The 15,746-nt window shown below is 38.8% G+C and overlaps 1 protein-coding gene across 1 annotated transcript in view; it reads right to left on the bottom strand.

Annotated features, from left to right (window-relative positions):
- The window catches only part of SCIN (scinderin), an 80,645-nt gene that overhangs the window by 13,382 nt on the left and 51,517 nt on the right, over positions 1-15,746 (bottom strand). The window contains exons 6-11 of the mRNA XM_019443470.2: positions 14,266-14,398; positions 13,253-13,341; positions 12,194-12,409; positions 8,973-9,094; positions 3,712-3,802; positions 873-1,043 (exon numbers count right to left, since the gene is read on the bottom strand). Of these exons, the coding sequence (XP_019299015.1) occupies positions 873-1,043; positions 3,712-3,802; positions 8,973-9,094; positions 12,194-12,409; positions 13,253-13,341; positions 14,266-14,398 (822 nt within the window). The remainder of the gene's footprint in view (positions 1-872; positions 1,044-3,711; positions 3,803-8,972; positions 9,095-12,193; positions 12,410-13,252; positions 13,342-14,265; positions 14,399-15,746) is intronic.

Raw genomic sequence — 15,746 nt, 5'->3', positions numbered from 1 at the left:
TGTCTGGTAAGAGGGCACTGGGGAAAAACACCTGCCACTTGAGAGGGCTGTATGGGCAATGTCCTCAGAGGACAGCCATAGTGCAAAAAGGGGGAGGGTGATATAGGGAACAGATTGTAGTGGGGGGATGCTATGACCCACCTAGCTTCAACGGCTCAGCCGAATGGTTTGTGTGAAGGGGAAGGGTTCGCAGGTGGGTCCAGGTGTGGGGAGTACAGAATGTGCAGGGCAGTTTAGGGCTGACTGGGGAGACTTGGATTTCAATGGTGACTGAAGGGTCTGGAAGATGAAAAGTGATGAAAACACCAGCCTAGAGGTGAAAACACCAGCCATGTAAACACCCATGCCTGCCAGCGATGTCCATACCTGGAGGTCTTCTTGTCTTATGACCTGTGATATGGGGTTTGATTTCTTTCACAGTTGCTGTCAGAGACAGCTTATGTGGCTCGTTGAGTTATGGTTCTGGCCCTATGTGCGATGAAGCTTACCTTCCACAGCTGTTACACCTATACAAACACGGGCTTTCCCTCTTGGATTTCCCCACTATGACCACCTGGCCATTACATGCCATCCATCTTCCTCCAGGCCTTTCAAGACAAAGTTTCAGCTTCCTCAGGCCTTTGACCATTTGATTTGTTACATTACTCTTAAAATGTATTTGTTTTGGTACAATGCAGACGAAAAGTGTGACAGGCCTGATATCTGGAGCTAACTTGGTTCTCCTGCTTTTAGCAATTTGTTATTGTGAACAATGGATTAACTATCAAAATAAAAGGAATTTGCCAATTTTTTGAAGACTACTATTTGTTGATAGCTCAGGTCCACCGGGAAGTCCGTAAACAGGGCATGTTTCATTGAATGCGTGACATTACCTCCATGATTCTGGTGATAGATGCCAGGTTTCTCCGGACTTGAAAGAGGCGTATAGGGGGAGCAGGTGCCTGACCTCCTTTCTTTGATGTTCCGTTCTTGTAAATAATGAGCGGTTTGTCTTTGAACAAACTCAGCAGGTGAGCAGGCTCTTTGCCTTGAGAGACTCGGATCTGGGGGGCAGGGGGATAAAACAAACATAATAAAGGGTGCAGTGAAAGAAGGCTGTATTTCCACATGTGTTATTTTCCTTTTTGAAAAAAAAAACGAAAAACAAATTAAAAATGAAGCGCAGAAGGCATGATGATTAACAGAAAATATAGGTTAATGCAAATCAAGCACAGTTTTCCTGCTGACTTAAGAATCTTTTACTCCAGACACAGCACCCTGAGCAGTTTCTTCTCAGGGGAAACATCCCCATACTGTACCACTCTCTGCTTCCAGAAAGTATAAACAGATAAGGCTGTTCATCTACATCTCCAAAAGAGAAAAACACAACAAAGTCCCTGTGTATGCCATCATTTATAAAAATTACTTTTTTCAAGAGCACCAACACTACAGATGTTTAGTGATACATTTGTTTCTGAAACGTTTTGGATCTTGTCCAGAAGGTGAAGAGATGTACATTTAAATGCTTCCCAAAATAAGGCAACGCCAAGGCATATTTATTATTTCTACATCTCTACAACTATGAGATGAAAACATTGTGATAATCTGGAAATGAATAGATTTCAATCCAAACATCAAAAGCTGGCAAAAACAAAAATGGAATATATTTTCTACTTCTTATCTATAGAAATGGTAATAGATTTGCTAAATATAACCACTTACAGTACGTAATATAAGGACTCTTCAGGATAAGGAAATTGAAGAAAGTAAATAGTAAATCATTTAACTTCACCTATTAGCTGAACACCAGATATTGGATTAGAAACAAATCTCCTGTTTCTTACATAAATTACTGATGCAATTCCTTACACAAACAGCTCAAATTTTGTGTCAGTTCTCTATTTTCTTCAATTATTTTGCTGTATGCTAAAACTGAACTGTCTCAGTCACCCTGGTATGTCTTTTGTTAGAAGCCAAGTAAATGGGAATGCTGATGTACAAACCATAGCCCGGAGGCCTAGGGAGCACTAAAATAACTAACTTCACAGATATTTTTCTTTTTTCTTTTCTTTTTATTTACTTATTTATTTTTCAAAGTTAGTTCTACACCCACCATGGAGCTTGAACTCACAGCCCTGAGATCAAGAGTTGCATGCTCTACTGACCGAGCCGGCCAGGCACACCCCACAGATATCTTTCAATTAGCAAACATGCAAATAAGCAAGTAGCAACTTATGCAAATGTCTTCTAAGTCACAACTCCAAACTTGGGGTGACATTGAGAAAACCTCAACTGCCAACACAAAAAAAAGTGGGCCACTGAATAAGACTCATTTTCCACTGCTAAATTAAGATAAAAGAGATAAAAGGTAAATTGAAAAATCTTCACTACAGTTAATATACTCTGCAAAGGAATGTTTCAAACATCAGTGCAGGACTGGAGTTTATATATTATTGTAAACTACTGCCATCTAGTGGTTAAACTAAACATTACCATTTCATTGTGAATTTAGAATTCACATTGGCTAACAATGAATGCAAATTCATTCATTGGGTATATCAAATATTTTATTATGAAATATAGAATTTATAAAGCACAATGCATATCTTCAAAGTTTTTGCATAACTTGGTAAGGAACAGTTTAAAGATCAATTAAATGACTGCTGTCAGTTCTTAGCCGGGAATATTTCTTTCTTTTTTAAAAATGTTTATTTATTTTTGAGAGAGAGAGAGAGACAGGGCAGGGGAGGGGCAGAGAGAGAGAGAATCTCAAGCAGGCTCCTTGCTGTCAGTGCAGAGCCCGACTTGGTGCTTCACCTCATGAACCATGAGATCATGACCTGAGCTGAAATCAAGAGTTGGAGACTTAACCGACTGGGCCATCCAGGTGCCCCTAGAAGTATTTCATTCAAGAACTGAATATAATAGTTCATGGGAAAGTAGAGTTAAGTGAATTTAAAGGATTCAGTCATCTTGCTAATTTGTAAAAAATTTAAAAGTTGGGTCGCCTGGGTGGATCAGTCAGTTAAGTGTCTGACTCTTGATTTCAGCTCAGGTCATGATCTCACGGTTTGTGGGATGGAGCCCCGCATCGGGCTATGCGCAGACAGCGGTGTCTTCTTGGGATTCTCTTTCTCCGCCTCTCTCTCGCTCTTGCTCACTATCAAAAATGAATAAATAAACTTAAAAAACTAAAAATAAAAACAAATAAAAAGTTAACATGCACCTTTACATTTAGATTTAACTTGCTTTAAATTTAGGTCTAACTTACAGGCAAAGATGGAAAAAAAAACAGCTGGAAAAACAAATTTGGCCTACCCAGCTTAGATTGTCTGTACTAAAGTATCTGACTTACCTCTCTATTTAATTATTATTTTTTAAGAAGTAATGACACATTTACAAAGATTTGAAAGCTGGAAAGTGAGCTGCTATAAGTAATAACTTGGGTAGAACAGTTTCATGTCAAGTACCTGTCAGTTCATTTGGTTCCTTAGGTCTGTTAATACGTTTTTTTTTGTCGTTGTTTTTTTCATTTTGTTTGCTCCTTATTTTCCAGAATCTGAGAGAACTACCATGGCATGAGAATAGGAACATTTAAATTCCAAAATGAAAAAAATGTAGTATTTAGAAAATGTTAAAATTCCCATCCCAACTTGAGACAAAAGCTTTAACTAGTTACTAAGCTAGCCAAACTTCAACTTGTATGAGTTCCGGGAGTAAAAATAGCCCAACCTGCACAGCCTGTCCTCCGAGCGACCTATCCAACTGAACAGTCAGGAATGCAGATGTAGTCAGCTCGTCTCTTGTGGCATTTGCTCCTTGCCTGGAGGAACCAAAGTAAAGTCATTTAGTTTGTATTTGAGTTCTAAGACTTTCTAATGTAGGCATTTCAGAGACTTAAGTCATCATGAAAGATCAAGATGAGACCAACTGTTTTGACATGATATGGCCATAGAAGCTATCGTTTTTTTGAAAGTACGAACATTAGGCAATGAATTGCCCTGTGTATTGCCTAGAACTATACATGATAATTATTTTTTATCCCCATTTTATAGGAAAATAAATCAAGGCCTGGCTCCTTACATATAACTTAGCTAAGTAAAATATAACTTAGCTAAGTAATCAGGTCTGTCTGACTTCAGGTTGAAGCTACCTATTTTGGGAATCCATCTCTGCAGTAAAAATAACCCATTTGAGTAGAACATGAGCCTAACCTATTAGGCTGGCTATTAGAAGTATCCTATCTTTACATGAACATTTGGTGACCATAGTAACAAATGTCTGGACCCAGGAAAATTAAGGAAATAATCATAAGAAGTAGGCAATGGAGAGGCCCCATCTTGTCTAGAATGACAAGGAATTACTAATAAAACCATAAGTGAGGTTGAACTACCAGCGGCCCAGAAAGGGGTCAATAAATCAGTTCATCCAGTTCATTTGCAGTTTCTCTTCCTAAGGAGCTTGTGGCTAGTACTCCAATCACTAGCTTAACCTGTAAGGCAACCTTTGGGAGATCTGCTTATTTGATGAGTTTGTGAGGGGGAAAAACCAAAGCACTGAGCAATGTTTGTTTCTAGCCAATTCTCCCACCTCTGTCTGACTAGGGGCTAACAGGAGGTATACTAATTAGAAATACTAATTCTGGAACTGGATTTCAGAAGTTAACCATACACTTCTGAAACTTTAAGAGTGAGCTACCTGTCTCATACCCAGAACAGATTACCAATAACTTCCTATACCGGGCAACACACACATATGTACACATATACACACAGATATCCCAAAACACTGGGTACAGGAAACAAGTTTTGTTTATTTTAGAATGTTTCATGGCACCAGCAGAATCAAATGATATAAAAATATTCTACAAAGGGCAGCAAGAAATAAAAACAAGGACATGCTCATGTGAGGCACACATTTAAAAGAAAATAAAAAGGTATCCTTAATAAAGACATCATAAAAATGTAGTCCATAGTCTTTTAATGCTAATAGCCTAAATTTTCCAGGAGCCAATAATGTTAGCAAAAGCTTCTGTGAGCTACTGACAGCACAGAGCAGGGAGTAGCACAGAGGTGAGGATAATAGCTGGCTCTCCTACCATCCGTCATTTCTCTGTCACATCTGCAGTTTCCTAATTATTTCTCCATTTCCTTTTTTTCCCCCCGCAGGAAAAAACTTCAACTCACTATAGACAATATCACCAAACTTTTGTTTCGATTTCCTTTTTTTTCCCTGCAGTATTTCAACCAGCAAACCTGGAAAGCCTCGCCAAACTTTCACCTTCTGACACTCCCAATAAGTTTTTCACTACTTATCTCCAGCCCTTCTTCCACTTGCTGTCAAAGTGACCCATGCTCCCATCCACAGAGATTAACACTAATTTGTTTTATGGATCTATGACCTAAGGGGTCAAATACTCCACTTGTACAACCAAGACATAATAAAGTTGCTCTTTTCCCTAGTTTTGAAATCCTTTGCTTGGGGGGTGGAAGGGGAGAGCAATCTCCCTGACATGATTTCTTCTTTATAAACCTTTGGCACTTGTTAGTTGTTGAAAATGAATGCTGCATGGGAATAGAATTTATTGCATCGAGAGATTCATCACTGCCATTGTTCAGTGTTTGTTCAATTTCAATTACCTGACATTCCAGAGAAAAGACCATTGGCAAAGTTATTTTTCTCCTATCATGTTAGAATATAAGTGGTTTTAGAAATTAAAAAGAAACAACAACTTTGTGTATTCAGTAGGTGACAATTCTAGTCCTTCACCTTTTACTGTGCCTCCTGGACTTAAACTACTTATACTCCTGTTTCGAAATGATCACATAAACTGGGAAGTTGTTAGTTTGAAAGCTAATCTTCAGGAGATCTGCTTTTTTCTAAATGTCTCTTCACTACCACTATAGAAGCGCTTGAAGTCGTGCAAACCATACATTAACACACTTATATTTAACATCTGTGGTATTAAATGGCAAAGACTCTCAAAACAAGGACTCTCAATACCTAATTTATAGTCTTGATATCTCAAAAATCATAATTATCATCACAGAAACCTTGAACACATCAAATTGGAAAGAAGAAAATTAAATGACCACCCCTTCCATCCCAGTCCCATCCCAAAGAGAGGAACTATGAAGAGTGTGGCATCTTCTCACATTTTTCCCTTAGAATTTTTGAGAGAGAACCAAACCTGTCTTCTTCTTAAGTTTCTTATCTCAGTGAATGAAACACTATGCCTTTGTGCATGGATCAGAGATCTGGGGGGGGGGGGCACCCTTTATTTGCTCATCTTCCCTACTTCCCATAACTAGTCTTTCAGATGTCAACTCCTTAACACTGTACAAACTTACCTTATGCATTCCCTGTTGCCCTTTCGCTGAGTTCTGACCACATTATCATTCAACTGGGATTATTGCAACACATTCCCAGTGGCCTCCCTGCCACCAATCTCCTCCCATCAGCCCATTCTTTTAGATGTCAACCCAGAATATTTTCTTTACTATGAAAGCCAATCATGCTACTCCCCTAAGAAAACTCCTTGACTGACATCTCCAAGGCCCTGACACTAAAGTGTATCCTCCCCAGGACGGTTACAAGGCCATTCACAATTTGACTCCTTATAGTTTCTCTGATTTTATCTTTTGCTTCCTAACTTTGCTGCAGCCATATGTTATTACTAGTAGGTTAGAGCACCCTTACCTGCATTGCTTAGAACAACTTCTCTATTTGCTTGTCTGCCTAGCTGCTACTTCTGCTCCCACTAAGATGTCACTTCTTCTAGGAGCTCTTCCCCAATAGCCTAGAAGGGGGGTTGGGTGTCGGTCTAGAACTCTCCAAAGATCACTCAGCTCGCTTTTCTCTTAAAATCCTCCATACTTCATTGAAATGCTTGTTAATAATCTGCTTCTTTTTTTTTTAAGTTTATTTATTTTGAAAAAGAGAGAGAGAGGGTGCGTGCATGTGCGCATTTTCAGGGGAAGGGCAGAATGCCAGGGGTAGAGAATTCTGGCAGCGCAGAGCCCAATGTGGGGCTCGATCCCACGAATCATGAGCTCAAACCTGAGCCGAAACCAAGAGCCAGATGCTTCACCAACTGAGGCACCCAGGTGCCCCTCATCTGCTTCTTTTTAAAATAAAAATTCTTGGGACACGTTATATAATTTTCTCACCACTGTGTCTTTAGTATCTACCTAGCACAGTGCTTGGCATATAGAAAGTGCTCCGGTAATACTTTGAAATAATTTGAGAAATAATAACCGCAATGAATGTTTATAATCTGATTTAGTCTGTTTTAGTTATATTCACATTGTTATTTATGTAGATTGCAAATTGTTAACTTTTCAAAATATTCTCTTGAATTGCTTGTTTATTAGTCTTTCTTGATCTAAGCACCACAATCACATTTTTACATACAAAAGAGAATTAAGAGGCAGACCAAAAAACAATATAGAAGAAAAGCTGACTGGGAACGACTGGTTTATCCCTATAAATGCCATGCTTTGCACAAACACCGTTCTGAATTAAAATTGTAGAAGAGGAAACTGCAAAAGAAGAACATAGCTTATACCAGGGGGTAGCCACACTCAGCTGGAGAATTAAAGAGAGCGGTAGATCAAGGTGTGAAATGTTGCTTCACTAGTTACAACAGTTGTGAATTTGGGTTGTTACTTTATCTGTTTGATTCCCTCCTCCCTTTTTGTCTTTTGAAAATAACCTGGTTGTGAGGAAGAAACATAATATATGGAAACATCCAGCACTTTGCTGACACAAACATGCTGCTCAAAAAAAAAAAAAAAAAAAAGTTGCTATGAAGATGACATCATAAACACTCAGTTAAATAGCTAATGTTAATCTTTAATGGGATATGATGTGACCCATTGCCTAAGGCAGTGACTGTTAATCACAAAAGGGCATATGAATCATCTGGGGTTCTCATTAAAATGCAGGTTCCGCTTTAGTGGGCCAAAAGCAGGTGGTGGAATTCTCCATTTCCAACTAGCTCCCAGGTGATGCTGATGTTTCTGGTTCCTGGACCACCCTTTGGTACCAAAAGCCTATAGGATAAAGATAATCATCCCGTCTCCTGAACTTAGTTGGGCTCAATGCACTGGTCAGTGTACGTGATAAGTGGTCACACTGTAGGGAGGGAGGTGACTCTCTCATCTGGTGGGACCCTCACCATAGAATAAAAAGTTTGAGAATCCCACATGATTATGATTTGTTATAGAATCCCCATCCCTTTGAAACAACTCAGCATGGTATGTGCATCTAACTTATCTGATTGGACACTCCCCATTGAACAGGGCCTTGGCATGGACTCTAAGTAAACTTAACCTTCAAATAACTCAAATCATTATGCAAAACTGTATAAAGTATGGACACAATGGCATTTTTTTCTCCTTTACTGCCACGAATTTCATGGGGACCAAGAGTAAAAATGCATCAGTTTTTACTGGAGTATGAATCAGAATCATAAATTATATATATATATATATATATATATATATATATATATATACACACACACACACACACACACACACATATATATATTATATTATATTATTATTATATAATATTATATATATAATATATATAAACCCTTCCTTAAAGCATTTGCCTCACTGCAACTCTGCAGTTTCAATCAGGATGGGCCTCTGTGAATTTTAACAATAAGAACACCTGGTAGCCAGTGCTGGCCACCTAGAGTGTTAGCTCGCACAGAAGATGAGACATTCAACTACATATCTACTAAAAGAACACTACCTCTGGATACCAAAACCTTTTTTCCTAGACTAGAAGGGATGATTTTTATCTAACCCCTACAAAATATAGTTAAAACCATATTGAAAGAAAATATCACATGCATGCTATACAAATCTCACTGGGGTAACTATAGGATAATTCTATCCCAAGAAATTTAATGAAATGCAACTTTGGAGCAAAATTTGTCCTCCTTGGAACTTGAGATCTTACGAAAGAGGGAAACCTACCACGTGTAGATAATTTGTCCTCTGGGATAAGTGTAGAGTATAATGTAGCAGTCTCCACCATAGAATTCACCATACGAGTTCTGGTCAATTTCAATCCTACCATTATTTTCTACACGCCAAATCTGAAAGGAATCGAATGTGCATACCAAAATTAACATTTTCTTGATATAATAGTACTTATAAGTTAAAAAAATTTTTTGGTTTAGATCTATCATTAAATAAGTATATATATATATATATATATATATATATATATATATATATATATATAAATGTTTATTCATTTTTGAGAGAGAACGTGAACAGGGAAGGGCAGAGAGAGAGGGGGACAGAAGATCCAAACTGGGCACTGTGCTTACAGCAGTGAGCCAGATGTAGGGCTCACACTCAGGAACTGTGAGATCATGACCTGAGCCAAAATTGGACTCTCAACTGACTTAGCCACCCAGATGTCCCAATAACTTTTTTAAAATTTATTTTCTTATTTGAGAGAGACAGAAAGAGAGACAAAACGTGTGCATTCAAGTGGGGGAAAATGGCAGAGGGAGACAAACAGAGAATCCTAAGCAGGCCTAAGGAGCCCTATGTAGGGTTTGATCTCATGACCACAATGTGAGCCAAAATCAAGAAGAGTCAGACTCTTAACTGAGCCACCCAGGTGCCCCTTTTTATTTTTTTACTTTAGAGCCCAATAAAAAATTCATAAATTACTTCTCTAACTAGCTTACAAATTAAGCAATGAGACCAAATTTTATCTATTTGACAATTTGTTTACTGCATTTCTAAGCACTTATATAAATTTTTTGCATCCTCCATAGTACTTAGCTCAGTTCTGAGCCTATTGATTAATACATAACTATTGCTTGATTGACTAGTGAAAACAGCACTAGACTCCAGTGGAATAATGAACTAAAATATTCAGCTCAGAAATATATCTCTTAGTTTGCATCACATTTCTCATCCATTGGGAGATACCTTGTTTGTTTATTTAAAAATATTTTTTCCCTGAATTTTAATGCATGAAACTATTATCTTCTCAGGCAAGAGTGGCAGATGGAGACCACATAATCAAGACACCAATTGCATGATTGTTTTTAAAAGGTGCCATGTAGGCGGAAGACCGAATGCACAAAAGTAGGAGAACCATTTTTTTTTTTTTTTCTAGTTTCTCATCCTCATCACAGATTAAAGACACTCCAAGTTGGAGAAAGCAGAGCTGTAGATGAACCAGGAAAGTTAACAGGAGCGAGCCCGCCAGGCACTGTGCGCATGCCCGCCCTCCTGGGCAGGGGCAGGGTACACCCCTCGCTTCGAAATTTAGAGAGATGAGCAGGTGGCAGAGCTCGCAGACAGAAGCCTCCCAGTGCCATCCTGGTGAGCAGAGGAGAAACTCCAGCGCTGCCAGGCTAAGCCCAAAAGCCTAGAGAGAGCCCCAGATTTCAGCAGGCCTGGGGTGACTCAGGAGGACATCTCTGAGACTCAGTGACCTGTGACAAACAGAGGATGCACTGGGAACATAGTTGGTGCTGGGGAGCAAAGTCTGCCACGAGACCTGCTGGGCAGGAGACAGACCCAGACCAGAAGCTGAGACCCCTCTGCCATTTCTCCCTTCACGGTTCCCACAACCCTGGACCACCTTAGATTCTCACTTCATGCCTTTCAAAAAGAGGAAAAACTGCGTCTTAAATCTCTTTACCCTATACTTTGCTCCAAATATTGGTGGTAAGCCTTGAGAATACGAAGATAAAATATTCAATTCCTGCCCTCAAGGAACTAACAAGAGGTCTAGGAGGAGACCTTTCTAAGTAACTGAACAATTCTGCTTTGTAAGTTTGTAAGTTAATGAACAGTACGATGGGTTCTGTGAAAAATACTGGTTGGTTTGAGCACAGAGAAAGGCTGTTCCAGTATGGGAGGAAAGGCTTCTCCAAGAGATGCAGCTTGTGACTTAACTGAATTACAAAGGAGGAGTGGGGATGTTAGCCTGAGGGAGGAGGGGAAGTGCCCTCAGGCAGTGGAAGGGTGAGGCAGAGAGGACAGCCAGGATCTAGGCACTGAAGGCCTTGTAGGCCCAGCTTAAAATGAATATTCTCAGGAATACTATGCAGAGCCATTAAAGTATTTTTTTTATTATTATTTAAAAAAAATTTTTTTAATGTTTATTTTTGAGACAGAGACAGAGCATGAGTGGGGGAGGGGTAGAGAGATACAGAGAGAGAGAGAGAGAGAGAGACAAAGAATCCGAATGAGCCTCCAGGCTCTGAGCCATCAGCACAGAGCCCGATGCAGGACTTGAACTCACAGACCGCAAGATGATGACCTGAGCTGAAGTCGGACGCTTAACTGACTGGGCCACCAAGGTGCCCCTTTTTTTTTTTAATTATTTTTAAATTTTTTTTAACATTTATTTATTTTTGACAGATAGAGACAGAACACAAGTTGGGGGATGGGGGTGGGGCAAGACAGAGAGAGAGAGAGAGACAGAGAGAGAGAATCTGAAGCAGGTCCCAGGCTCCAAGCTGTTAGCACAGAGCCTGATGCGGGGCTCCATCTCACAAACCGTGAGATCATGATCTGAGCCAAAGTCGGACCCATAACAGACTGAGCCACCCAGGTGCCCCACCATTAAAATATTTTATAATAAGATGTGACATTACCCAGTTCTCATTAAGTGAAGTGACTCGAGTAGAGTGTGGTGAGAGCTGAGTTAGGGAGAATTATTAGAGGGTTATTAGCATTTTTGTCAAAAAAAAAAAAAAGGAGTAACATCAAACAATTTGAATGCTCTAAAAATATCTGTGATTTTAGCACATGTCCAATTCTCTTTGGGAATGCCTGTAAGCTACAAGAAAGGACTAACTAATGATATTTGGTACAGTATCACCGGACAATCCCAATTCCAAGAGCTGGAGCGATTCTGGACCAGGAAAAAAGACGGCTGGGTTCCACGTCTCTAAGATGGTAATTACATGATTGATCTTGCACAGATCACCTAACTTCTTGGAATCTCAACATACACATTGTAAAATAGGATTGAAGGTCAGAGATCATCTCTTCCAGCTTTAAATTCCCTGACTTAATATATAGTCATGGGTCACCTTTATTCATAAATAAAATTCACATTTTACAAAGTTTGTAGTTTCCTGAAGTTACATCTCCAAGTGCACTGGCATAAATGGGCTTGGTGAAAACAAAAAACACAAGCAGAAACAGCCAAATACCTCCACTTTGCCAGAACCATCATCCACCATATTGTGCTGGGCTGCCATCTGCGGAGAACTATGTAGTTTTGAGGCATCGAAAGGAATTTGTTTTACTCGAGCCACTTTCTCGGTGACGTACACTTTCCCGAAGCCATCACTCTGATCTTTATCTCTCCAGTCCTTAAAGAACTGTTTGAAGATTGGTGTTTCCCCTCCTTCTGGAAGAACTTGAATCTGAAGTTAAAAAAAAAAAAAATGTAATAATTATGCAGAGGAAAATAAGAGACTGAGGAAAAACATTCAACCAGGAATGGAGAAAAAAAACTAAGGAAACGAAAAAGATTGTCTTGGCACCTGTGATGACAGATGTAAACTTCGAAGCTGGGATTCTTACCGGAATGGAAGATGGAAGGTGACCAAATATGAAGGTAAAACAACCCAATGCTTTTTGTCACAACTACAGTGACTGCCACTGAATTTGGATGTTTGAAATAGAACAAAGTTCTTTCCTATGTTACCATTATAGTCAAACACACTGGACTGTTTTTCTGCATTAGGTTTGTAAGAGGTCTGTGACCTGGAAGAAACAATCTCGTTGTGTTACTTGTGCTAGGATGCAAAAATGAAGAGAAAGGATGAGTCTGAAAGACTCAGAAAAGGAGGAGTAACTAACTAGCAGGTATCTAAGCTCATTTCAGTGAGGCCAAATATTGTCTGGCTATCAGCCCACATCTGTACAACTTGCTCTAAGGACTAACTGAAAAGTGCTCTCAGTTAACTCAACTGTGGCTGATTATCTTGACTGAAATGCTGTGGAGGAAGCAGAAAGGGTCTTATTTTCATCATACAGCCCCACAGAAGGTATGATCTTCAGTTTCTGCAAAATTCCATCCTCTACAAAGTTTTGAGCCTAGCTTTGTAGGCCCAACAGGATACCATGTTGCACACACGTAAGTGAAGAGTGACTCCCATGCATATATTACTTTGAACCAAATTCTCTCATGAGTTTTTGTGGCAATATGAGGAGCTCCCATGTTCTTTTTTTTTTTTTTCTAGCCAGTTCATGTCCACACATACTTGGGTATTGGTGGAATAATTCATTTGCTTTAGAAATTCTTCAGCTGTCTTCATTGCAGCCTTTCTCTCCTGGGGATTAGCATCTTTACCTAAAATGGAAGATAAATTAAAAAGACAGAATCTTGGGGCACCAGGGTGGCTCAGTTGGTTAAGCATCCAACTTTCGATTTTGGCTCAGGTCATGATCTTGCAGTTCATGGGTTTGAGCCCTGCATTGGCTCTGCTCTGATAGTGCAGAGCCTGTTTGGGATTCTCTCTCTCTCCCTCTCTCTCTGCCCCTTCCCTACTCTCATTCCCTCACTCTCTCACTCTCTCAAAATAAAAAAAAAAATAATTAAAAAAATAAAATATAGCATTAAAAAAAGAATCTCAGAGAGGGAAGATATTATATGATTAATAAATACTTGCACACCAAGCAGTGAACATAATTATAATTTAAATAGAACACTGAGAATGGTAAAAATTTCCTAGTATGTTAAACATATTTAGAAATATCATAATGATCACTATTTTATATATACATATGTGTGTGTATATATATATATATATATATATATATTTTCATATTTCTCTAATGCTTTCTTTAACCCCATCATTTCTGGCAAATGATACCAGTAGGAAGAAAACATGGTGTCGACGTCTGCATTTTATATGAGCTGTTTACAGGTCAAGTCTCAAAAAGATAGACTTTTTTTAAAATCAGAAAAAGGGGCACCTGGGTGGCTCAGTCAGATGAGTATCTGACTTCAGCTCAGGTCATGATCTCGCAATTAGAGGGTTTGAGTTCCATATCAGGCTCTGTGCTGACAGCTCAGAGCCTGGAACCTGCTTCAGATTCTGTGTCTCCCCCTTTCTCTGCTCCTTCCCTGCTTGTGCTCTGTCTCTCTCTCTCTCTCAAAAATAAATAAATGTTAAAAAAAATAAAATCAAATTAGAAAAGATGTTTTCTTTACGCTTCTACAGAAATAGCTGTATATCTGAAGCACAGCCACAATGTCAATGGCATTTTTTACCTTTCCATACGAAAATTTGTTTTGCAGCACCGTGGTCCAAAATAAAACATTCTTCAGAAAGTAGCATTGCCATGGAGAAGGGGTTTTCTTCTGCCACCACAGTCACTCTCATGGATCCACTGGCATCTGAAACCTAATATAAAAACCATGAGCTTGTTTGTAGATAATTAAAAATGTTCTAAAATTACATTATGGTGATGGTTGTACAGCTCTATAAGTGTAATTAAAAACCATTGAACTGAATACCTTAAATGGGCAGGGAATGTAAATTATATCTCAACAAAGCTGTTTAAAAAAACAAAAAAAAATCCACGAGCTCAATTATACCCTAAAAGTCTTTTTAAAAGACTTTAACAAGACTAAAAGATAACCTACTGAATGGGAGAAGATATTTTTGAATGGCATGTATGATAAAGGATTAGTATTCAAAATATATAAAGAACTTATATAACTCAACACCAAAAAACTCCAAATAATTCAATTAAAAATGGGCAGAAGACATGAACAGACATTTCTCCAATGAAGACATCCAGATGGCCAACAGACACATGAAAAGATGCTCAACATCCCTCATCATCAGGGAAATTAGTAACGGGTCACCTGGGTGGCTCAGTCGATTGGCCATCTGACTCTTGATTTCAGCTCAGTTCTTGATCTCACAATCATGTGAGATCATGAGATCAAGCTCTGCATTGGGCTCTGCACTGATAGTGTAGAGCCTGCCTGGGATTCTCCCTCTCCCTCATTCTCTGCCCCTCTCCCAATTGCTTTGTCTCTGTCTCTGTCTCTGTCTCTGTCTCTCTCTCAAAAATAAACTTAAAAAAATAAATGAATAATACTTTAAAAATTTTTAAAAAGTCTTTTGGGGTAAAAAAAAAAAACACTAATAAAAAGCTAAGTTTTGACAGTGGACCTAACACATCAGAAAATGATAGTGATAATAATAATAGCTAAGGTTTGTTGAGATTTCTATATATTATAAGCACTAGGCCAAGAAGTTTACATGATTAGTTCCTAAACTGCATAGCAATCATTTCAACTAGGTAATAATCTTACACATTGCACACATGCAAAAGCTAAAGCTTAAACATTCATTCATTTAACATTTACTGAGCACCTGCCATATGCCAAGCATTGTGCTATGGAGGTGCTGGCATATTACAGTCTAAGCTCATAGATTTTTTTTTAAATTAGGTCCTGCAATTTAAGCATACTTTGTGTAAATTGTCAAAGTAAATTTCCTCTATCACAAATACTTATTTACTTAGACTCTTGAAGTTTGGGAATAACCACAAAACATTGTGGGGTTTTTTTTGTTTTTTTTAAGGTGGAGGTGGTCTTGCAAAACTTAAAGTGATATTAATGCCCAGGTTGGAAGTCCCTGTTTTTCAAAGGCCAGCTAGTAGACTGCAAGGTAATCACCTGGGCACTGGATAAATATGCACATTCCAGGGACTTCCCTAGATCAGTGGTGGGGTTTT

This window comes from Panthera pardus, unplaced genomic scaffold, assembly GCF_024362965.1.
Source record: "Panthera pardus isolate Hobbes unplaced genomic scaffold, ASM2436296v1 HiC_scaffold_8, whole genome shotgun sequence".
NCBI classification, from domain to species: domain Eukaryota; kingdom Metazoa; phylum Chordata; class Mammalia; order Carnivora; family Felidae; genus Panthera; species Panthera pardus.
This window is presented reverse-complemented; position numbering and strand designations above follow the sequence as displayed.